The sequence below is a fragment of the Molossus molossus genome, unplaced genomic scaffold, assembly GCF_014108415.1.
Source record: "Molossus molossus isolate mMolMol1 unplaced genomic scaffold, mMolMol1.p scaffold_m16_p_10, whole genome shotgun sequence".
Taxonomy (NCBI): domain Eukaryota; kingdom Metazoa; phylum Chordata; class Mammalia; order Chiroptera; family Molossidae; genus Molossus; species Molossus molossus.
In genome coordinates, this window is record NW_023425345.1 from 16,675,268 (window position 1) to 16,700,310 (window position 25,043).

At 39.3% G+C, this 25,043-nt stretch overlaps 1 protein-coding gene across 5 annotated transcripts in view; it reads right to left on the reverse strand.

Moving 5' to 3' along the window:
* The window catches only part of APAF1 (apoptotic peptidase activating factor 1), a 90,088-nt gene that overhangs the window by 60,082 nt on the left and 4,963 nt on the right, over positions 1-25,043 (reverse strand). For all 5 annotated transcript variants that reach the window (XR_004958248.1, XR_004958249.1, XM_036250661.1 and 2 more), the window contains exons 4-12: positions 23,596-23,793; positions 14,621-14,804; positions 11,946-12,058; positions 11,712-11,843; positions 8,595-8,833; positions 7,556-7,723; positions 6,043-6,174; positions 2,437-2,550; positions 1,583-1,767 (exon numbers count right to left, since the gene is read on the reverse strand). Coding sequence is in view for 3 of the 5 variants with exons in the window: in XM_036250661.1 (XP_036106554.1) it covers positions 1,583-1,767; positions 2,437-2,550; positions 6,043-6,174; positions 7,556-7,723; positions 8,595-8,833; positions 11,712-11,843; positions 11,946-12,058; positions 14,621-14,804; positions 23,596-23,793 (1,465 nt within the window). In the remaining 2 variants the exon portion in view is untranslated. The remainder of the gene's footprint in view (positions 1-1,582; positions 1,768-2,436; positions 2,551-6,042; positions 6,175-7,555; positions 7,724-8,594; positions 8,834-11,711; positions 11,844-11,945; positions 12,059-14,620; positions 14,805-23,595; positions 23,794-25,043) is intronic.

The following is a 25,043-nucleotide window of genomic DNA, read 5'->3' on the forward strand; positions in this document are numbered from 1 at the left end:
TTGAGTCTGTGTAAATTATTCTTTATTTCAGTTAGTGCCTCCTTCATTTCTGACTGTGAATCCTTCAATCTGACTGCTCCTTTTTTATGCTCTTGAGGCCCTCACTAAGTTCATTGAGCATCTTATAAGCAGTGTTTTGAACTCTGCATCTGTTAGGTTGCTTATCTCCATTTCACTTAGTTCTTTTCCTGGAGTTTTGTTCTGTTCTTTCATTTGGGACCCGTTTCTTTGTCTCCTCATTTTGGCTCCCTCCCTGTGTTTCTATGTATTACCTAATGGGAGGTATGGGGCTAGCTGAGACCAGATGCTGCTTGTTTGAAAGAATTTAGGAAAACCTGAAGCAGGATCCAAGACAGGCCAATCCTATGGTAAAGCAACTGGCAACAGCTTGGGTGGGCCTGAAAGTTGGGTGGGGCAGGGCCTCAGGGAATCACCAGGGCAGGGCAAACAGTGTGAGCCAAGTTGCTGGAGTCCAGATATGGTGGCTTTTTGCTGCCCCAGGGAAGGGCTCACCAAAGGAACAAAGGCTTCTGATAGCACATCTGTCCAGGAGAAAGCCACCTCCCCAACCCTCACTCCAATGCCAAACAACTCAGTTCTTCCCCAGATGTCTCTGGTGCCTTTCAAGCTGCCTCCCCCACACTGAAGACTGGAGGGTGCAAGTCCGAGTAAGTCCATGCACAGGCCCTTTAAGAGGAGCTGCCTGGGGCTCCGGCCGCCTCAGCCTCAGTTCCTGCTGGTTTTTCCAGCCAGAAGTTATGGGAACTTCTCTTCCTGGCACTGAAACCCTGAGCTGGGTGCCTGGTGTGAGACAGGGACCCCTCAGTCCTCAGGGAGAACCTTCCCAGCCGAGGAATCCTTCTAATTTTTTCCCACCACATGTGGGTGTGGGACCAGCCCATCCGCCTCCACCCCCTATCAGTCTCGATGTGGCTGCTTCTTTAATTCGTAGTTGTAGGACTTCCATTCAGCTTGATTTCAGGCGATTTTGAATGATAGTTGTTCTGTAGTTGTAACTTTGATGTGGTTGTGAGAGGACGTGATACCGCATTTACTATACCGCCATCTTGACCAGAAGTCTAAATAAAAATGTTTTAAGAAACTTTCTCCCTGGGCTCTGGCTGAGAAGCTCAGTTGTTTAGAGCATCCTCCCAATATGCCAAGGGTGCAGGTTGGATCCCCAGTCAGGGCACATACAAGAATCAACCCATTGCCCTGGCCGGTTTGGCTCAGCGGTTGGAGCGTCGGCCTGCGGTACAGAGAGACCCGGGTTCGGTTCCCGCTAAGGGCACGTACCTCGGTTGCAGTTTGTCCTTGGGCCCTGATTGGGTCGTGCGGGAGACAGCCACTCGATGTGTCCCTTTCACGTCGATGTTTCTCTCTCTCTCTCTTCCTCTCTCTCCCTCCCACTCTATCTGAACAAAAAATGGAAAAATGTCCTTGGGTGAGGATAAAAAAAAAAAGTTCCAGCCTCTTCCAAAGAACTGTAGTTAAATCTTCCTGGAGTGAACTTATTCACTACCTGAAAAAATAATGATATAGTTAGCACACTGCTCTCTTTGGTCTCTCCTACCCTACTTACATCCACTCCAAGTAAAGCATTCCGTTATCGACCTCCTGCTTGGCCTGCAGCTTAGCTTGCTGATAAACTTCTGAAGATTCCGGTTCACAGAGACCCAGTTGTACAATATTAGGAAATGGTTGTCGTCCAAGAAGATGTCCATTTAAAGATAAAAACTCCTGGAAATTCTCACAGACTGTATAATCCTATGAACAAACTGAAATCTCTTAGAAATATAACCAGAGCCAAGATCTGACATTTTTCTGTTTCTGTGATCTTGTCACTTTAAAGGCTTAAATGAGATAGTCTCTATAATAGCTAAAATTGAATAACCAACCACTTAGGTAACAAATATAGAATGACCCTCTTCAAATTTTTAAACATAGGATAAAAATCTCATTATCAAAGTATTACTTTCTTAACACATTCTTACAAAAAACACTAAACACTTTACTTCTTCAACTTTTAAACCTCAATCCTATTCACATTCCCAGCAGGTAAGGAAGCAAAATAATTAGAATAATCAAAGGTCAAAATAAGAAAATTCTCTCGCCCGGCAGATGTGGCTCACAGGATTGAACGTCGTCCCATGGACTGAGACATCCCAGTTCGATTCCTGGTCAGAACACATGCTGGGCTGCAGGCTCAATCCCCAGCAGGGAGTGTGCAGGAGGTAGCCAATTGATGTTTTTATCTCTCCCTTCTGTTTTCTCTCCAAAAAAATCAATAAAAACATATTCTTAAAAAAAAAAATGAAAAGAAAATTCTCTCTCTTCATCCCCTCTATTCTGCTCGTCCCCACTATTAAACCTAGAATTAAGTGTCAAAAAATTAAATAAGTCCTTTCAGGACTTGTTTTTCATATGACTATATACCTTTTTATCCAGTATATCCCTGTATTCCACAAATTCATGAATCAGATGAGCAGGGCCTACGAGTTCTGTTTTTGCTTTAATCCAATCCAGGGAAAACATTAAAGCACAAAGTTCCTTTTCAAAAACAAAACAAATAATAAGATCAGGAGACTTGTTAAAGAAATCAAAGAATTTTAAGTCTACCATCATTATCCTAACACTACTGAGAGAAACTCTGCAGATATCTCAAATTTAAGCACAAAAAGAAAGCTATTGAAAAGGAACACATAAATAATTCCAAAGAAATATAAAATGGACATCACACCTTAACTCAAAATAAATTTTAGTGGGATTAAAGACTCAAACAGAAAACTTCAAAAAGTACTAGAAGATACAGGTAAATATCTCTGTAAGCCTGGGGTGAAGGAAATGTTTGTAAACATGACACCAAGGCAAAATACCAAAAAGAAAAGTGGTGGTGTGTTTAACAACATTAAAACCCAAATCAAATATAGTAGAAAATAATATAAATAAAATTTGAGACAAAAAATAAACCAGGAAAAATATTTATAACAGCTATAATAGATGATAGTATTAATAAAAATTAGTAACGCTCATTATTCATTGTTATAGAAATTTCTTTAAAAATAAGGGGAAAATAAACACTCTAATATAAAAATAGGTAAAGGCAATAGATGAGAACCAAGTCACAAAATAAAAAGTACAAATGGCCGAAAACCTAACTAGTAATCAAAGTGAACCAAAAAAGATTTACTTTATTTTTTTCCTGCCACCACCAGGCTGGAACTTAGTTTCTTCATTTTGTAAACCGAGATACTAATAGTCCTATCTTATAGGATTGTGATAAAACTTTAAATGAGCTAGTATGTGTAACATGCTTGGGACAAATCCTAGTGCATAGTAAATATTTAGTAAATGATAGCTGTCATTATTATAACATTTCTGTCTCAGTACCTAACCATTGCCTTCATGGAATATAATTTATCTCAAGCAGGAGCTAATTCCATTAACATATAATGGCTCATAGGCAGTTATTTACATAAACAAGGATAAAGGCTAGGACAAATTCAACCCAAAGCATTTTCATGAGAAAGTAATGTTATCTAAACTCTCTGTGCACATACTGAATTAACAAAGTCATTGCTTAATCCTCTACCTCTAAACTCACTTTAATCTTGAATGGGAACATTGATACCATCTCAATTCATTTTAAAAGATTGATAAAGACTTTTTTAAAGAATTCTTTCTCGTTGTGTTTTCTTATGAGTCTTTGAAACAGGGTCTGACTTGGTGAAAATTTCAGTGCTGGGTTGCCTGTGTAACTAAGACTTACGCATCACATAGATTTATTGTTTTTTAATATCAGATTTCTAAAGACTAAAAGGAGTGATAAGAATATTACCTGGACTCAGAGAAAATGAACACTCTCTTACACTATTGGTAGTGATGTATTAGTCACCTTTCTAGAGGACAGTTTGACAATCTGTATTAAAATTCAAACTGTACACACCATTTGACCCAGAAATTACACTTATGTCTTAAAAAGGTAATCAGATGAGTGTGCTTATTGTTCACAACCAACTGGTTAATCACAATGTAGCTACACAATGAAATAGCATGTTGCTTTAAAAATTACGTTGCTCTGCCCAGTTGGCGTGGCTCAGTAGATTGAGCATCGTCCCATGCACCAAAAAGTCACTGGTGCAATTCCTGGTCAGGGCACATGCCTGGGTTGCAGACTCAGTCTCCAGGAGGGGGTATGCAGGAGGCATCTGATAGATGTTTCTCTCTCATTAATGTTTCTATTTCTCTCTCCCTCTCCCTTCCTCTCTCTCTAAAATAATCAATAAATACATTTTTTTTAAATTGTGTTGCTCTATATAACTTAACATAAAAAGATGATCATGAAAAACAATTAAGTGAAAAAAAAACACAAGATATAAGATTCTATTTCTATAATAATACCATTTGGGTTTTAAAGAACAAGTGCATGTATCTGAGCAACAAAATGATCTAAAAAAGTATCCACAAAAACATTAGCTATTGCTAATTGTGATCTTCATGTCCTTCTTTTAGTTTTTCTAAATTTTTCCAATGAGAATAAATCATTATCTTTAATCAGCAGGGAAGAAAAGGCTAAAGAAGTGAAAAGAACCTGAATCTTGCCACACTATCATACATATCAAAAGTTGGGTATTTTTGCCCTGGCCGGTTTAGTTCAGCGGTTAGAGTGTCGGCCTGCGGTCCTGAGAGACCTGGGTTCGGTTCCCGCTAAGGGCCGTACCTCGGTTGCAGTTTGTCCCCGGCCCTGGTCGGTCGTGCGGGTGGCAACCACTCGATGTGTCCCTTTCACATCGATGTTTCTCTCTCTCTCTCTGTTCCTCTCTCTCCCTCCCAGTCTACCTGAACAAGAAATGGAAAAATGTCCTCGGGTGAGAATAAAAAAAAAAAAAAGTTGGGTATTTTTTAATGCATGAACTCATTAATTCCACTTCAAAAAATTTTCAAAGGAAATAATATAGGTACAAAGACAAACAAGAATATTCATTACAGCATCATAAAAGAAAGAAAAGAAAACCTGAGAACAACCTAAATGTTCAACAATTACAGTTTGGTTAAGTAAATTAGGGTTGATATTTATTGGAATACCTTCATTCCAATGTAGATTATTAAACATAAAAAGAAAAATAGGTTACACCACCATTTTTGCAACCAAGAAATAACATACCTAAGCATAGAAAAATTACTCAAAGTACATATGATCTTCCAAAATGTTAACATTTTTAGTAGTTAGTTATGATGTCAAATACCATCCATGTGCTAATGATTCCTAAATGTTATCTTTAGGCCATAATCTTCCCCAGAAATCTAGATTTACATATCCAACTATGTGCTCAATTATTTCCAGTTGGATCTCTTAATATGTATATCAGACTTAATACACTCAAAAGGAGTTCCTAACCTTTACCCTGTCCCCCAAAAATAGGTGTTCTACACCCCAGACATCCCCATCTCAGCTCATGGCAACTCTAATCCTTCCACTACACAAACTTGGAGTCATCTTTGACTCTTCTCTTCCTTTATAATGCATATCAAATCCATCAGCAAATCATGATGATTCTACTCCTATATCATCACTTTCTTTCTCCTTCCATACTTTTTTCTTCTTTTGAGCACTTACTAACCCTGACATAGCATAAATTTATTTGTCTATTGTCATTCTCCCCCAACAATGTAAGCTCAATGACAGAAGAGACTTTGTGGGTGTAGCATAGCCTCACAATAAGTAACTGTATCAGTACATAACTGGCATTCAATAAATATTTATTGAATGAATAAATATACTTTCTCACCTTCTGTTTCCTCTCAAAATTTAAAAACAATTCATACTGCCTATAATAAAGAAAAGCTATTGGTAAGAAGAAAGTGAATTTTCCAGTGGTTCATTTACTGCAGTTAGTACCTTTTTAAATCACTGCAAGTAAAAATAGTAACAAAAACAAAAATACTTACATAGTGTATAATTCTATTTTTACTAATAAAAAGTTCTAAACAAAGGACTAAAAGTGAGATAAAAGAAAAAGATTTTTAAATCAGTCATCTTACTTTGTGCATGTTGGCACTGGCCATGTGATAGGCCAGAAAATTATACCAGTACATGCAATCCTCCTGATCTGGTGAAAGATTATGTAGCTGGTGATGTCTCTGGAACTGAATGATTATCTTCTTATGTAGATCCTAAAACACAAATGAAACATTTCAGAGGACAGAAACAATTTCATAACCTAAACATTACAATAACTCCAGCTTCCAAACCTATTTAAGAATGTACGGCCCTGGCCAGTTTGGCTCAGCGGTTAAAGCGTCGACCTGCGGTCCGGAGAGACCCGGGTTCGGTTCCCGCTAAGGGCACGTACTTCGGTTGCAGTTTGTCCCCCGCCCTGGTTGGTCGTGCCACTCGATGTGTCCCTTCACGTCGATGTTTCTCTCTCTCTCTCCCTTCCTCTCTCTCCCTCCCATTCTATCTGTACAAAAAATGGAAAAATATCCTCGGGTGAGGATTAAAAAAAAAGAATGTACAGAGAATCTCCACACAAGATACTTATTAGTTACAAAAGGAAAAAATAGTAACTTCATACTAATAGATACCACTTTAACCAAGAGATCAATGGTAACATCACTGATAATAAGATATATCAATACCCTGATACCATGCACTGAGAAGGACACAACTTCATTTCTGTGGTATTCTTGCCAAAATATATAACTTGATCTAATCAAGAGATAATATCAGGTAAACCCAAACTAAAAGACAATGTACAAAATAACCAGCTAGTACTCCTCAAAATGACCATGAGCCTGGCCACTGTAATTGAGTGGATTGAGCATCGTCCATGGACTGAGAGGTCCTGGTTCGATTCCCAGTCAGGGCACTTCTCCGGGTACAGGTTCGATCCCCAGTAGGGGGAATGCAGGAAGCAGCCAATTGATGTTTCTCTCTCATATCAATGTTTCTATCTCTCTCTCCTTTCCTCTCTCTCTAAAAAATCCAAAAAAACAAAAAAGAAAGAAAAGTGATCGTGAAAGATAAGGAAAGCTGAGGAATTTTCATCGATTTGAGAATACTAAGGAAACATGACAATTAAATGCAATATGCATGCCCAGCCCGTGTGGCTCAGTGGATTGAGCATTGTCCCATGTACTGAGAAGTCCCAGTTTGATTCCTGGTCAGGGCACATGCCCAGATTGCAGTCTCAATCCCCAGTAGGGGGCGTGCAGGAGGCAGCTGATCCATGTTTCTCTCTCACATCGATATCTCTCTCTCTCCCTTCCTCTTTCTCTAAAAAAATCAATAAAAACATATTTATAAATAAATAAATAAATGCAATATGAAATGCTGAATTGGATTTGGACCACAAAAAGACATTGGTGGGAAAGCTGGCAAAAGTCAAATCAAGTCTGTGAATTAGTAACATTATAGTTATGTAAAGATGTTAACTTTGGGGGCAGCTAGGTTATATGCACAGAATCTTTGTACTATTTGCAACTTTTCTGTATCTAAAATTATTTCAAAATAAAAGATTAAAAAAAAAAAAAGAATGTACAGAGGTGAAAGTACCTGAAGCTGGCTGCGGTTCTTCTCTGTAAGGAAATCTACTTGAAGATCATGCAAATAATAACAAAATGATTTCCCATTCCGATCACAAAATAAGAGCGACTTATTAACAAACTCTTGCAGTATGTCTTCAACTTCTTCAGTTTCCATGTCCCAGAGAACACATAACACCTAGGAATCATTTTAAGCATTTAATGTGTCACAAAATTTGTACAATAACCAAGACTACAGACAAAGTGTTAACACAAAAAAAAAATTGTATCTCAAGGCCCTGAATAAGAATTTCTCTATTGCCTGGCCAGTGTGGCTCAGTGGTTGAGAGATGATGCATGCACCAAGAGGTCGCCGGTTCAATTCCCCGTAAGGGCACATGCCCAGGTTGTGGGCCCGATCCCCAGTGAGGGGCATGCAGGAGGCGGCCAGTCAATGTTCTCTCTCATCGATGTTTCTATCTCTTTCTCCCTTTCCCTTCCTCTCTAAAATCAATAAAGAAAAAAAATATTATTTTTAAAGAATCTTTTTTTAAAAATACTTTTCCTTTATTGATTTTAGAGAGAAAGGAAGTGAGAGAGAAAGAGAGATAGAAACATCGATGAGAGAGAACATCAATCAGCCACCTCCTGCATGCCCCCCACTGGGGATCGGGCCCACAACCTGGGCATGTGTCCTGACTTGGAATCGAACCAGTGACCTCTCGGTGCATGGGTCAATGCTCAACCACTGAGCCACACCGGCTAGACAGAATCTCTCTATTTCCCAAGAAGCAGCTCAACTATTCCTCAAGACAGAAAAGAGAAAGAGAAAAAGAAGTCAGCTGCTTTTCCAGCTTCACTAGAACTACTGAGATATAGGTAAACCGTCCCAGTTCAACATCAAGCCCTTGATGGAGATTGAGAGCACTAGGACTACTGAACCTTCCACCCTACCATCTGTCACACGGGTCTTATCTTTCCAATATCCTCTGTAACAATATCCTTGGTACTGTATCAAAGGTTACATGCCATAAATACCCAGTGATGAGGACTCTTGGTCCTTCTATTACCTTTGTAGGCACCTTAACATCCTTCTGTAAGATGGAAAGATCTGTGTAATAACCTTTGATGTCTTCTCTGAGCATTTCAACACTAATAGACATGGCTTCATCCAGAGCCTCATAATCATAAGATGAAGATTTCCTTATCCTCTTAAATTGCTTATTCTGAAGTTGCTTGAGGTAGTAATCCCAGCGCGTAGGAAAATCACGTAAAAGTGCACCAATTAAAGACACTACAAGAGGGGAACCTAAAAAAAAAAAAACAAAATCACTGTGTTAATACTATCTCATTTCAGAATTACCACTAAGAATCAATTTATTGCTGTATGTTATCTAAAGCCTTAAAGTATTTTAACACCTGGATTCATTTTAGGTATTTATTTTAAGGAAATCATTAGAAATAAGAAATATTTCATTTCAGGATATTCATCACAATATTATTTAAAATAATAATGAAAAACCACCCTGCTAGTTTGGCTCAGCAGTTAGAGCATCAGCCCACAGACCAAAAAGTCGAGGATTTGATTCCGGTCAAGAATACATACCTTGGTTGCAATTCAGTCTCCAGCCCTGGTTGGGTCATGAGGGAGGCAACCAGTCAATGTGTTGCTCTCACATTGATTTTTCTCTCTCTCCTTCTCTCTTCCTCTCTCTCCTTTCCTCCTACTCTATCTGATGATAAATGTAAAAATATCCTTGGGTGAGGATTAAAAAGAAAAAAAGAAAAAGATTTTAAATGATGTGTACCATGCCCTTGCCAGTTTGGCTCAACAGTTAGAGCAAGGGCCCGAGGACCAAAGGGTTTCAGGTTCGAGTCCCAGTCAAGGGCATGTACCTGGGTTGCAGATTCAATCCCTGATCCCAGTTGGGATTGTGCAGGAAGCAACCAATTGATGTGTCTCTCTCTCTTTCTCCCCCTCCCTCCCTTCCACTCTATCTAAGAATTAATGGAAAAATATCCTTGGGTGAAGATTAACAAAAAAATTAAAATAAAATAAATGATGTATACCATATTGTAATCTTGATATTTTTTTCCAAAGTTTTCTTTTTAATGTTTTTTCTTTTTATTGATTTTTAGAGAGAGAAGGGAGATGGAGAGAGAGATAGAAGCATCAATGAGAGAGAACATCGATTGGCCACCTCCTGCATGCCCCCCACTGGGGACTTGGCCCACAATCTGGGCATGTGCCCAGACAGGGAATCAAACCGGCGACATCTTAGTGCATGGGTCAATGTTCAACCACTGAGCTACACCAGTCGGGCTTTTTCCAAACTTTTATATGTCCTTTAAAGATTGGAAGAAATACTCTCATGATACTAATAATTATCAGATTATGAATAGTTTCTATTTTTTCTTTATAGTTTCACAATGGATATGCCTCAGCTTTATAAAAATTTTTCTACATGTAACATTTCTTTTTTTTTTTAATCCTCACCGGAGAACATTTTTCCATTTTTTTGTTCAGCTAGAGTGGGAGAGAGAGAGAGGAAGAGAGAGAGAGAGAGAGAGAGAGAAACATTGACGTGAAAGGGACACATCAAGTGGCTGCCTCCCACACGACCCAATCAGGGCCACGGACAAACTGCAACCAAAGTACGTGTCCGTAGCAGGAACCGAACCCAGGTCTCTCTGGACCATAGGCCGACGCTTTAACCGCTGAGCCAAACAGGGCAGAGCTAAATGTAAGATTTTTTAAAAAGTAAATTAACTCAAAACCAAGTATCTATTTGATGGCCAAAAAAACAAAAAGGTATTCCATGCATTAACAATAGAAAAAGTAATCTTAGCCCTGGCTGGTTTGGCTCAGTGGTTAGAGCGTCGGCCTGCGGTCCAGAGAGACCCAGGTTCGGTTCCCGATAAGGGCACGTACCTCGGTTGCAGTTTGTCCCCGATGTGTCCCTTTCATGTAGATGTTTCTCTCTCTCTCACTTCCTCTCTCTCCCTCCCACTCTGTCTGAACAAAAGAATGGAAGAATGTCCTCAGGTGAGGATAAAAAAAAAAAAAGAAAAAGTAATCTTAAGTGCTAATAGATCTTTGGATGAGAATTTTTTTCTATTTAAATTTCTGTATTTCAAAGGGACTACAAATGAAATTAAAAGGCAGACAAAAAAAATGGGGAAAATATTTGAAAAAAGACAAAAAAGGGCTAAAAGCTTCAACAGAGTACCTAAAAGTCAATTAAAAATATTTATATCACACACACCAAAAAAAAAGTGAGTCAAGTATCATTTCTTAAAATGCAAAACTTCACCCAGCCAGTGTGGATCAGTGGTTGAGTGTCAACCCATGCACCAAGATGTCAGGGCACATGACCAGGTTGTAGACCCAATCCTCTGTGGGGGTCATGCAGGAGGCAGCCAGTGGATGTTCTCTCTCATCAATGTTTCTATCTCTCTCTCCCTCTCCCTTCCTCTCTCTCTAAAGTCAATAAAGAAAAAATTAATAATAATAAATAAAATGCAAAAATTCAATAAGCAAGTAAAAAGTTTAACTTCACTAGTAAAAAATGCAAATTAAGAAGGAAAAAACAGGCCTGACCAGTGAGGCTCCATGGTTAGAGCCTTGGCCCCAGCACCTAAGAATCTCAGGTTCGATTCCTGGTCAAGGGCATGTATGTGGATTGCAGGTTCAATCCCAGGCTCCAATCGAGGGCATTTGGAGGCAACCAATCGATGTGTGTGCCTCTCTCTCTCTCCCCCTCCCTACCTCCCTTCTACTCTCTCTAAAAATCAATAGGAAAAATATCCTCAGGTGAGGATTAACCAAAAAAAAAAGAAGAAGAAGAAAAACACAGTTTTTACTTATCAAATGATTATTTTTATAAAATCCCAACCAAAAAAAATAAAATCTCTCATTATATTTTGTATTCTTTGAGAGCAGAGGTCATGTCCTCATGTTAACATACTGTGGGTGTTCATTTAATATTATTTTAATGAATGAATGAATACCAAGACATCATTACACATTTAGGGTATGTATCAGAGAAGAACGTAAAATACTAAATCTTCTACTAAAGTTTTGGATGTTCATGTGCTAAATTGTCACATTCATTAACTTAATTTATACAACAGGGTAAATTAATATCTCTATAACCACCCCCCATACACAAAATAAATAACTCTACCTTTACATTCTTTTATAATACTATGAGCTTGTTCTGGCAAATCTGATTTCTTCATATTAACAAAAAGGGATAAAATTTCAAGTCCTTTTTCTTTTCCTAAGCCACTCTCCACAGGGACTACATGTTTAGGACCTGCAAAATCACAAGATATAATAAGTAATTTGGTATGCCACGTATTTAAATGTAATTCAATTAAAACATAAAGGTACGAAAAAGTAAATTAATAATCCTTACCCATTACTGAATCTGTAACACTCTTGTCTCTGGTTGTAAGAAGAATCTGACACTGATTATCAAAAGCTTTTAACACCCAAGGATCCCAGATATCATCCAAGATCAACAGAGACCTAATTAAAAGAACTGTATTGAGTCACTCATGACATTTATTTTAAGTTTCCTTTAAAAAAAAAAGAGTGCCACCATTTTAAATTTATAAAACAAAAAAGGAAAAAATAGATGTCTCATAGTTCTTCCTCTTTTCTTTGCTATATCCTTTCACAACACACAGGTGGAGCAAAAGTAGGTTTATAATTGTGAGTAAGTGAAAGTTTATTCTTGTATTATTATTTATTAATTAAGGTATTATTTTCCATACGAATAACCATAAACCTATTTCTGCCTACCCTGTACATTGATCAAAATAAGAAAAAAATTTTGAACCTTCACCTTCTTCCCACCTGAAATTGATGCTAAAGTTAAGGGACCTCTAATAAAAAGGGCTGTAAGTATTAGAAATCAGCTACCTAGTGCCTAAGAAGAACTATCGATGTAATGGGATTTTTCCGATTCAGTCTTTAAGCACCAAAACCAAATGAGAACTGGGCTCAGGTTAGCATTAGAATGAATCACAGAACAATGATGATTCTTATCCATTTTTTTATATACGAAACTAGCAATTTCATATGTTTCAACCTAAAAGAATGCACTAGTAAGATTACTTTTCACTGGGTACACTAGTGGGGTATTTTCCATCCAATAAATTCATAATGACAAAGAACCTCTGTGCCAATTCCTACCTGGCCTCTCCAAAAACTTTTCTAAACTCACCACAACAAATAAGAAAAAATGCAACTAAAACCTAATAGCATAATTACACACTAACATTTTTATCTGAATGGCCCACTACTCCTGGACATTACAAAAAAGACTCTAGGTACATACACAGGTTGGAAAATTGCAAAAGCATAAACCAAACTGATGCTGAGAGTGAAACAAAACGGCGTTATAAGCCATGGTCTGGTACATCTGAGAGTTGTTACAATATTTTCCTAAACAGAAATTACTTTTATTTTGCAAATAAAGGAAGCACGATTAGAGAGAAGTCTGAGCGAAAATCCAAAGGGGGTGGGATGGTTAGTGGTCTAAATTTCCTCCAGGAAAATGGATACCAATGACTATCAAGGGGAAGGGAAAATGATGGAGGAATCTGGAGGAGAAAAAAATAGAGAAAAGGGAGCTTCCCTCCGTAGTGAGTATCCATTATTATCATCTAGAAGAGGCTTTTTCCAAAAATTACCCCTCTCACCTAATATTCTGATATTAATTCCCTTACCAATTTGAGACACTGCTGTACTTAGCAACGATTAGATACGACAGTGTACCACATCATCAGGTGTGTCATGCCAGCACCTAATTCTCACCTTTACTGTTCCAATCCCAAGGATTTATTCATCTTTGTACTTGCAGCACTGACCCAGGCACAACCCTCAATGCTACTTAAATGACCAAATGAAAGGATTGGCACTAGATTATGGAAATCAAACTATTGACTGAATCTCCAGTTATACCCTCCACACAAACAGCAACTGAGCTGCTGTCTCCCTTCTGGCTTAGTGAAAATTGTGGAATACTAAGCTAGTAACAGTGCCTGGCACATAATTATATTGGTATTTGTTAAATGGATTAATAAATTATTGAAATGAATAAATAAAATAAACTTAAAGGACATGGAAATAGAAGAATTACACGTATACCCAAAAACTAAGACAATATGATACAGGGGTCCCATTAAGTTAAAAAATCCTCCCTGACTCAGTCTTTTACCAGTTGCCTACATTTATTCTGTCTCTTGTCCTATGTTAACCCATTAGAAACAATGGATTCAAGGTAAGAAGCTTGCATTTTCTAGCAAAGACCACTCACTCACTTAAGAAATATTTCTTGCCCTGGCTGGTTTGGCTCAGCGGTTAGAGTGTCGGCCCACGGACTGAAGAGTCTCAGGTTCAATTCCAGTCAAGGGCATGTACCTTGGTTGCAGTTCGGTCCCTGGCCCTGGCCGGGGTTGTGCAGGAAGCAACCAGTCTATGTGTCTTTCTCACATCGATGTTTCTCTCTCTCTCCCTCTCCCACTCTGTCTGAAAATAAATGGCAAAATATCCTCAGGTGAGGATTTAAAAAAAAGAAAAGAAATATTTCTTGAAAGCCTACAATGGCAGGTTTTCATAAGAGATGATGTGGTAGGCCCTGGACGGTTTGGCTCAGCGGTAGAGCATCGGCCTGCGGTCCAGAGAGACCCGGGTTCGGTTCCCACTAAGGGCATGTACCTCGGTTGCAGTTTGTCCCCAGCCCTGGTTGGGTCCGTGCAGGTGGCAGCAACTCAATGTGTCCCTTTTACGTCGATGTTTCTCTCTCTCTCTCTCTCCCTCCCCACTCTATCTGAACAAAAAATGGAAAAATGTCCTCGGGTGAGGATAAAAAAAAAAAAAGATGATGTGGTAGGTAGGAAGCAAGGAATTAGGCCAGTGGAAATCACTTCCTTTTTTAAACACAAGAGACAGAACAGCAGGAAAGCAATGTTTCTTTCTTAGACTCTCTACCAAACAGTAAGGGAAGGGTTATAATGCTCTCAAGATGTCAGTAGTTAAGTCTCAGTGGGACTTCATACACCAACTAAATTTGATCATCTGTACCGTGGGTGTTTGCGCAGCATCAGAATGCGGAGACGGTCTTTAGCCTCTTCAATATTAAGTGGAAGCCTCTGGGAGAAAGTCTCATCCTGATCCAACCGTGTACAAAGATTCTGCAGTTTCATCAGAAGCCCAGATTTGTCTTGTTTCCCAACTGAAACCCAATGCACACCACCTGGGAAGCAACCTGGTGAGGAAAAAAATAATCAACTTAAGGCCTTTGATCAGGAGTCCTTGTTTCAAAGAGTTCACTCATAAGCAGATGTGTTCCCATCTTCTATCTCATCACATCTTCACTTCTTTTGATTAAGGGTGTAAATTTTACGTGTAGGGTATTACTGAGCTTTTACAGCCTGAATCTAAGAAAAGTTGAAGATAGAGAGAAACTGAAGTTTGGAGTAAATCTGCTTTCACTCAGTAACTTCTTACCAAACAGAAGTTCACTTGTGCCCTGGCCGGTTTGGCTCAGCGGTTGGAGCGTCGGCCTGCGGTACAGAGAAGTTCACTTGTCCTATGTCATCAATCACCATTGTACAGCACAATTTCTCATCCTAAGCACTCTAGACATTCTGGACCAGACAGTTCATTGCTGTGAGAGACCACCCTGCTCATTGCAGGATGTTTAACAGCCTGGCTTCTATCCACTAGATGCTAGGAGCATTCCCGCTCCCCAGTTATGACAAACAAGTGTCTCTAAATATTGCCAAATGTCAGCTGGGGGGCAAAATGAGCTCTGACAGAACCACTGATGTCTAAAAACGTGTAACTCACTCATTATGGTTCTCATATAGAGACTTAAAGTAAGAAGCTTGGTTCAAGTCTGGCTCTAATGCTTACTATGCAGTCTCTGGCAAATCACTTACCCTCAGTCTCATTTATTATACTGAAATAAGACTGTTTACCCTACTTATTTCAGAGTTCCTCTGAGAAATTAATGGTATAAAATATGTGAATTTGCAATGTTAACTGTAAAGGGTTATAACAGACTTTCTTAATGATACGGATCTTAGAGTACCTTACAGATAGTATGCTTTGAACTACTAAGCATTATATAAGAATGGACATTATTGCCCTGGCCAGTTTGGTTCAGTGGTTAGAGTGTCAGCCTATGGTCCAGAGAGACCAGGGTTAGGTTCCTGCTAAGGGCGTGTACCTTGGTTGCAGTTTGTCCCTGGCCCTGGTTGGTCGTGCGGGTGGCAGTCACTCAATGTGTCCCTTTCAGGTCGATGTTTCTCTCTCTCTCTCTCTTCCTCTCTCTCCTTCCCACTCTGTCTGAACAAAAAAAATGGGAAAATGTCCTCAGGTGAGGATAATAAAAAAAGAGTAGACATTATTATTATTGTTACTGTCAACTGTTATCACCATTATTGTTAATTAAGCCATAGTATTTCTTTTGTTGTTGTTGTTGTTATCCTTACCTGAGGACATTTTTGCATTTCAAATAGAGCAGGAGGGAAAGAGGGAGAAAGAAAGAGAGAGAGAAACATCGATGCGAGAGACCCATCGACTGGCTGCCACCCACACAACCCCCACCAGGGCCGGGGACAAACTGCAACCGAGATACGTGCCTTTGGCAGGAACCGAACCCGGGTCTCTCTGGACCGCAGGCCTAAGCTCTAACCGCCGAGCTAAACCGGCCAGGGCAAGCCATAGTATTTCTTAAAGTATATATTTTTACCTAGATATTATTAGGAGCCATAAATCTTAATCCTTCATAGACTATAGTTCCCCATAGATATAAAAAATATGGGGACAGTACCATTAGATCATACCAGTGGCATTAATCATAAAAATTTATATTATATGACCATAAAAGTATAAGAAAAAGCAAAAAATAGATACAAAGATAAATGAGTTATATCATATCAAAGAGCAATTTATTTACTGGTATTCAGAAATAACTAAGTACAAAACTAAATCACTACTTTAAAAACCTAATCATCCAAAAGAAATACTTGTATATATGCACAAAGATGTATCTATGATATATTTTTGAGCATTACTGTAATAGTTCTACATATATATATATTTTTTTATCCTCACCCGAGGATATTTTTCCATTTTTTGTATAGATAGAGTGGGAGGGAGAGAGAGGAAGGGAGAGAGAGAGAGAGAAACATCAATGTGAAGGGACACATCGAGTGGCTGCCACCCGCACGACCAACCAGGGCCGGGGACAAACTGCAACCGAAGTACGTGCCCTTAGCGGGAACCGAACCCGGGTCTCTCCGGACCGCAGGCCGACGCTCTAACCGCTGAGCCAAACCAGCCAGGGCTGTAATAGTTCTACATATTAATCTATATTTAATCCTCACAGCAGACTATCAAGCAGACACTATTATTACCCCCTACTTTACAGATGAGGACACTGAAGTATAAAAGGTTGAGTAACTTGTCTAAGGTTACACAACTAACAAAGCAGAGATGGAATTTCAAAATTCCAGCATCAGTGCTCAACTTCTGAACTATTCTTCCATCACACGGACACTCGCGGGAGCACTGTTTGCAACGGCAAACAGCTGGAAACCACCTGCAATGTCCACCTGAACCTCCTCTTCCCCTGCATGTTTCCAAAGCTGGAGGCAGGCCCAAGTGAGGAAGGGGAGAACCTAATATAAAAATGAAGTTTGAAGTATTACATAGGACTTGATATTTAATTATTAAAATGAGGCTGTTTTTAAAACTTGAAGTGACTTGGGGACTCTGAACCTGGACAAGGCCATTAAAAGAATCAGTCCCAGAGAGGAGTTTTAAATCAGCAATGAGGGAAAAGAATCAAGTTGTTTTCTGATTACATCCAACAAACCCCAATGCAATGGTTATACATCCACTAAATAAACCCGGTAAAACTGCCAAAGTTTATGATCATGAATTTAAACTGAAATTCAGTTTGGTGTTTTCTCCAGCAAAAAGAAAGTAATGATCTGGAAGAGCAACAGGGAGTAAGGACTACCTACTCCAGCTCCTAGCATAAAGAAGGAATCAGCTTTCACCCAAGATAAGGAGAGAACCCAAGAGCCAAGAATATGTGCTAAAGCAACTGAATGATGGGCAATAAAAATCTAGGCCAGGGTCCAGGGAAGTATATGGCTAAAGGGGAGTGAAGAAAATGTCACCGAAGATAAGGAAGGCAGAGGCCAAGATTTTGGATGACTCATCCACAGAGATATAAATTTCTAATTAAGAACTCCAATCATCAATTAATGAAAGGGCAATAACATAACTGGGAAAGATTAGAGAAATGAACCTCAAAGGACAAAGAATTTAACTGGAGAAGGAGTATTAATAGTCTGAATGAGGCAACAGAGAGCTAGAAAAACATCTACCCATTTCCTGATGCTGAAGTATGTGGGATATTAAGGAAAAAGAAGTTGTCATACCAGTGAAGAAGAGTATGGAGAAGGTGGTATCCTCAGGGAACTGCCCAGTTTCAAATAAGACAAAAAGGTACACATTCTAAGAAGTGATGATACAGAGGAGTTTCCTGATCACAGAGGAGGAAAACTTAAAGAGTAGGGCAGAAGGCTTGGGAGTGAGGGGAGAGGACCTAGATCGGAACTCGGCAGAGTACTGAGGAGTAACTGCATGAGAATCTGGAAGAGAAGAAATGACCAGGAGACAGACAACTCAGTGAGGTGATAACTGAGGTAAAGACAGCTCTATGGAAGCATGGTTTGATGATCAGTGCCAGTGTCTTAGAAGAAAAAAGACAAGTCCTATGCTTTACTCCTGATAGCTTCCTGAAGTTCCCTTCAGCTTTCTTCAGTGCAAGTCAACAAGCAGTAAATGGGGGATTTCTGTTTCACTCTTTGGCTCCATCTAGTGGTATAGCTGAGTTCTGTGAGTGAACATGTTTGTAAATGCACACAGGAAAAAGTTTGGAACAATTCACTCTGAACTGTTAACCATGATTATCTCTGGTGAAGAATTTAGGAGAAAGGGGAGAAAGGCAAGAGAAAAAAATTTTATCTTCTTTTTAAATAAAAATATTACTACTGTCATATTTAAAGCAAAGTTTTAAACTACCTGTTGCTCCTATGGTTCTTTTTTTTTAATTTGTGCTTTCTATTTAAAACAAATTTTTAAATCATCCCCAGATTAAAGACAAGGCAAAGAAAGTATCCTGCTATAGCTAACCAATAAACTCTTTAGATTAAATTTAAGTACCTATTACCTACATCAAAGGTCTTTCTCTTCTAAATTTAAAACCAATAAATGAGAGCATTATAAACATGTGCAAGAAAACAGTAAAACACTACTTGCTTTAAAAATAAAGACTGACGATATGACCTACTGATCTGCAAAACTCCTACCATCACAAAATGACACATTTCAGAAAGAATCTAAACATCTTAACTATGGGCACAAGAGGGAGCAATTTAGCCTTGAATGATTTCTATAATTCATTCAGAGAAACTTAATCAGAGAAAAATTGCCTTTATTAACAGAAAATTAATCCCATCCTACTTTCATATTAGGTTTATCCTGGTAGCAATTAATAATCTAATAGCATCAAGGAAATCTTGGGAAGGACAGAACCAAATAGGTAGGCAGCCTCTGGAGAAAGCTTCCACTCTTTAAAAACTCAGGGGGAGGTTGCAGTTTGTCCCCGGCCCTGGCTGGTCGTGCGGGTGGCAGCCACTCGATATGTCCCTTTCATGTCGATGTTTCTCTCTCTCTCTCTCTTCCTCTCTCTCCCTCCCACTCTACCTGAACAAAAAAAATAGAAAAATGTCCTGGGTGAGGATAAAAAAAAAAAAACTCAGGGGGAGAGAGGCTAGAGAATGAGTTTGATTCTCAAAGGCCAATGATTTAATCAATCACGACTATGCAATGAAGCCTCCATTAAAAACCCAAAAGGGTGGGGTCCAGAGAATTTCTGGGTTGGTGGACACAAGGAGGTGTGGGGAGAGCAGCACAACCAGAGAGGCATGGAAACTCCACACCCTTCCCACATATTTTGTCGTTATACACCTCTTTGCATCTGGCTGTTCGAGTTATATTATTTTATAATAAACCAGTGATCTAGTAAGCAAAACATTTCCCTGAGTTCTATGAGCTGCTCTGGCAAAGTAATCAAACCCAAGGAGAGGGAACCTCTGGTCAGAAGCACAGGCAACGATCTAGAATTGTAACTGGCATCTAAGGCGGAGGGATGTTGTCCTGGCTAGTTTGGCTCAGCAGTTAAAGTGTGGGCCCTCGGACCAAAGAGTCTTGGGCTTTCCAGTCAAGGGCACGTATCTTGGTTGCAGGTTCAATCCCTGGCCCCCTAGTTGGCCGGGGTCATGAGGGAGGCAGCTGATCAATGTGCCTCTCTCACATCGATGTTTCTCTCTCTCTCTTTTTCCTTCCCACTCTATCTAAGAAAAAATATCCTCAAATGAGGATTAACCAAAAAATAAAAGTAAAAAATAAAGGTGGGGTGGAAGTCTCATGGGACTGAACCCTTAACCACTGAGATATGGTGCTATCTCTAGACAGTGTCAGAATAGAGTTTAAATTGTAGACACACAGCTGGTGTTGAAGAATTGCGGGGTGTGTGGAAAACTCACACATGTGGTGTTGGAAATGAAGTAGTATTATAGTTGTGCAGAGGAGACACACAGGAGTATGTTCTTTAGAGGAGGGGAAGGGAAACGAGAATGGAAAATTTTTCTAAGGAAATATACATAGCAAGAAGCTAAATCTTCAACAGGTTTATATAAGGACTGTGAACTAAAAAACACAGTCAACTCAATCCTCTGTACTTGAGATTGCACCAAAGCACAAGGCATATGAATTAAGCTCACTATACATTGGAAAATTGCTACTACTGTTGATATTTTATCAAAACAAAATAGTTAAAATCTATTCCAAGAGCACAATTTATACAATATGATTCCTGGGCAATTAATTCCATAAGTTGTTGGTCAATTTTAACTACTAAAATTGAAAATTCAGCCCTGGCCGGTTTGGTTCAGCGGTTAGAGTGTCGGCCTGCGGTCCTGAGAGACCCGGGTTCGGTTTCCGCTAAGGGTGCGTACCTCGGTTGCAGTTTGTCCCCAGCCCTGGTCGGTTGTGTGGGTGGCAGCCATTCGATGTGTTCCTTTCACATCGATGTTTCTCTCTCTCTCTGTTCCTCTCTCTCCCTCCCACTCTACCTGAACAAAAAATGGAAAAATGTCCTCAGGTGAGGATAAAAAACAAAAAAAAAGAAAAGAAAATTCACCTCAATAATTATGTGATTTCAACTGATTTGAGGGGTACACTATTAAATACATATATTTTATAGGAAATTCATCATATCGAAAGAAAAATCCATTTCTTCATACTAAAGGAACTTAATCTGATTTCATCCTGAAATATCCTTGATCAACATTGCATTAGGGGTAAAAATAAATAAATAAATAAATATCATCCTTGGCCCTGAGATTTGCATTGAGCTGAGTCCCAGCAATCTTCTCTATAATGACAAAGAAGAAAAACCAGGCTTTAGGAGTTGTGTATACTCCAATAAGAGTAAGATCAACACTGCTGACAATGGCTTGAAGTATAAGTAAAGCCACATGTATACAACAGATGTGCCTTAGCCTCCACATTTCCAAATCTCTTAGAAGTTTAATATTTATTTCATTCATTCTGTCATCTCATCATAAAGATTCCTAATGTATTATAAGTTTAAAAGTTACTAACAACTAGAAATTAGAAACTGTCCTTCAATTCCCCTAGAACTCACTCATGAATAAAGACAACCAAAGGCTGAAGGAGCTATATAACTATTCCTGACAAATATTCTGAGAACCTACCAGACTCATTCAGGTCAGAAGTACACCTGCCAAATGTCCTAAACCCTCTTCTGTAAATACAACCTTCCCCACTCCAGTAACTACCCAATACCCTTCCTACCTTCCCTACTCCCCCTTCCCTACCTAGTCTGCCTGGTAAACTTCTATTCTTCCTCCAAACTCTAGCTAAAATGTCATCTCAATCAGTCTACCCTGTCCATCCTCTTTCCCTGTCCATCTTCCTTCCTTTGTTCTAACTTGGTACCTTACACTTGTGTCTACTGTTCAGTTCATTATATATATCGTAATTTGTTTACATGTCTGTCTCCCCTACTAGAATGTAAGTGAATTCCTCAGACTGTGCCTTCTTTTTGGATCCCCAATGCCCAAAACAGTGCCAAGCACCACAGTAAGATCTCAAACATTTACCAAATACATGAATACCTGAAGCAAGAAAAGTTAGTCACCAGATATCAAACAACTCTATAAAGCCCACCTACAAAAACCTATCAGTTGCTATAACCAACTCCCAATTTTTTTTCCTAGCAGCTTACCATAAAATAGATAAGTTACTAAAGATTTTTATTTTTAAAGATAAGAAACTGGTAAAATTAATTACAGAAATGGAATTAAGCCAAGTCAATGCGGCTCAGTGGATTGAGCATCATCCCATGGACTGAGAGGTCCCAGTTCAATTCCTGGTCAGGGCACATGCCGAGGTTGTGGGCTCGATCCCCAGTAGGGGGCGTTCAGAAGGCAGCAGAGAGATGTCTCTCTCTCACATCAATATTTCTATCTCTCCCTTCCTCTCTCTCAAACAAAAAAACAAAAGAAATGGAGCCCTGGCCGTTTTGGCTCAGTGGTTAGAGCATCAGCCTGCGGTCCAGAGAGACCCAGGTTCGGCCCCCGCTACGGGCACATACCTCTGTTGCAGTTTGTCCCTGGCCCCAGTTGGGGTCGTGTGGGTGGCAGCCAGTCATGTGTCTCTCTCACATCGATGTTTCTCTTTCCCTCTTCCTCCCTCTCTCCCTCCTGCTCTATCTGAAGATGAATGCAAAAATGTCCTCAGGTGAGAATTTTAAAAAAGTAAAAAAAAGAAATGAAATTAAGTTTAACACAGGATGTCAAATTCATGGGAGAATCACCCACTGGGGCAGTTCATTAATGAAAGTGAGTTTCCAAGAATCTCCTTCCCTACAGCACTCTACACCAAAATAGACACTCAACTGACAGGAAAGTTTAAATCCAGTACTGTTTGAAAGGCAGAAATATAATCTTTCCAAATCCTTTTTTCAACTCTATAATCCCTTATTGTTAAGATACAAGGGAATTAGCTTCACACCAGTGAAAATAAGTACCATCTGATAATACATGAATTTATGTATGACAGGTTAGGTCAAAAATAAATTTCAAATTTAATCATACCTATGGTAGGCAGAATAATAGCCCCCTCAAAAATATCCACAGCCCATTCCACAGAATTTGTAAATGTTATCTTCTAGGACAAAAGTGACTTTGCAGATGCAATTAAATTAAAGATTTTAAAATGAGATTATCCCAGATTATCCTTGTGAGGTCCTTATAAGAGGGAGGCAAGGTCAGAGACAGAGAAGAAGTTATGATGACAGAAGCAAAGATCAAAGAGAAAGAAGAGAAAGATTTTTAAATGCTATGCACTGCCAGCTTTGAAAATAGAGGAAGGGACCATGAATCAGGAATCAGGCCACCTCTAGAAGCTGAAAATACAAGGAAAACAATTCTCCCTAGAGCCTCCAAAAGGAACTCAGACCTGCTGAAACCTTGACTTTAACCCAGTGAGATTTATTTTGGACTTCTGACATCCAGAACTATAAGATAATAAATTTGTGTTATTTTAAACCACCAAATTATTGGTAATTTTTTACAACAGCAACATGATACTAATACAATGCCTAAAGAATATCTCCTTAACCCAGCTGGTGTGACTGAGTGGTTGAGCATCAACCCATGCACCAAGAGGTCACAGGTTCAATTTCCAGCCAGGGCACAGGCCCAGGTTGTGGGCCAAATCTCCAGTTGGGGGCATGCAGGAGGTGGCCAATCGATGTTCTATCTCATTGATGTTTCTATCTCTCTCTTCCTCTCCCTTTCTCTCTCTCTAAAATCAATAAAAAGAGAAAAAATAAAAAATAAGGCTATTTCCTTAGCCTGCCACACATGGTAATCAAAACTTACTTTCTAAGAAGACATGATCACGAATGGCTTCTGCAGCTAATACAGACTTTCCACAACCTGCCATTCCATATACAGTGACCCATCCAGGTTCACCATTCAGTTTGAAGAGCTTCTGCTGAATTGCATTCACCAGCTTCTTCCTAGTAACAAAAACAACTGGCCTCTGTGGCACTCCTCCTTCACACAGGACTGTTCTTACTGAAATCCAAAACAAGAAAAGCATAAATACAATGGTTACTCAAATAATATAATAACCAAAGAGAATAAGGTTGAGGCTTTAGCTTCAAAATTTCCAAGAGAAGAAAATGTGGCTAGCATATTAACTTCAGCTTTCTGATTTCTCAGAAACCCAGAACAAAAGCAAACATACCTTTCAAGATGACTATAGACAATAGAAATCTCCTTCTATATCTGCCCTTACCCTATCTCTCTATTACTCTCCAATCTCTTTCTCTCACATTAAAGACTGGGAAGGAGAGTGTAAAGGGAAGAATATGGAATTCCTTTCAAGAACTTAGATTTCTAAAGATTCTTATTCTTTCCTATGCATAAACTTAATAAACACAGAATTGGAGAACTTAAATAAAGGCCTGTACATTGTCTTATACTCTCTAAAAATTAGAGCATATCTATTTTTAACTCAGAGCAGATAATTCCCTGGCAAGAACAAAATGTGAGTTACTATGGATGCAAATAAGCCCTGGCCGGTTTGGCTCAGCAGTTAGAGCGTCGGCCAGTGAACCAAAGAGTTGCAGGTTTGATTCCGGTCAAGAGCACATACCTCAGTTGTGGTTCAATCCCCAACCCTGGCAGTGCAGGAGGCCACCAATAGATGGATCCCTCTCTTGTCGATGTTTCTCTCTCTCTCTCTCTCTCTCTTCCACTCTCCCTCTCCCACTCTATCTAAAAATCAATGGATGCCCAGCTGGTGCGACTCAGTGGTTAAGCGTCAACCCATGCACCAAGAGGTTGCAGGTTCAATTCCTGGCCACGACACATGCCCAGGTTGTGGGCCAAATCCCCAGTGGGGGGCATGCAGGAGGTGGCCAATCGATGTTCTCTCTCATGGATGTTTCCATCTCTCTCTCCTTCTCTCTTCCTCTAAAATCAATAAAGAAAAAAATTTTTTTTTAATCAATGGAAAAATATCCTCGGGTGAAGATTAGAAAAAAAAAGTTTAAATAAAAATATAGACGCAGCCCAACCAGTGTGGCTCAGTGGTTGAGTGTCGACCCATGCACCAAGAGGCTGCCAGTTCGATTCCCGGTCAGGGCACATGCCCAGGTTGTGGGCCCAATCCCCAGTGGGGGCATGCAAGAGGCGGCCAATTGATGTTCTCTTTCATCAATGTTTCTATCTCTCTCTCCCTCTCCCTTTCTCTCTCTGCAAAATAAAAAATAAGATAAAATAAATATATATATATAGATGCAAATAAAAATATTTAGATT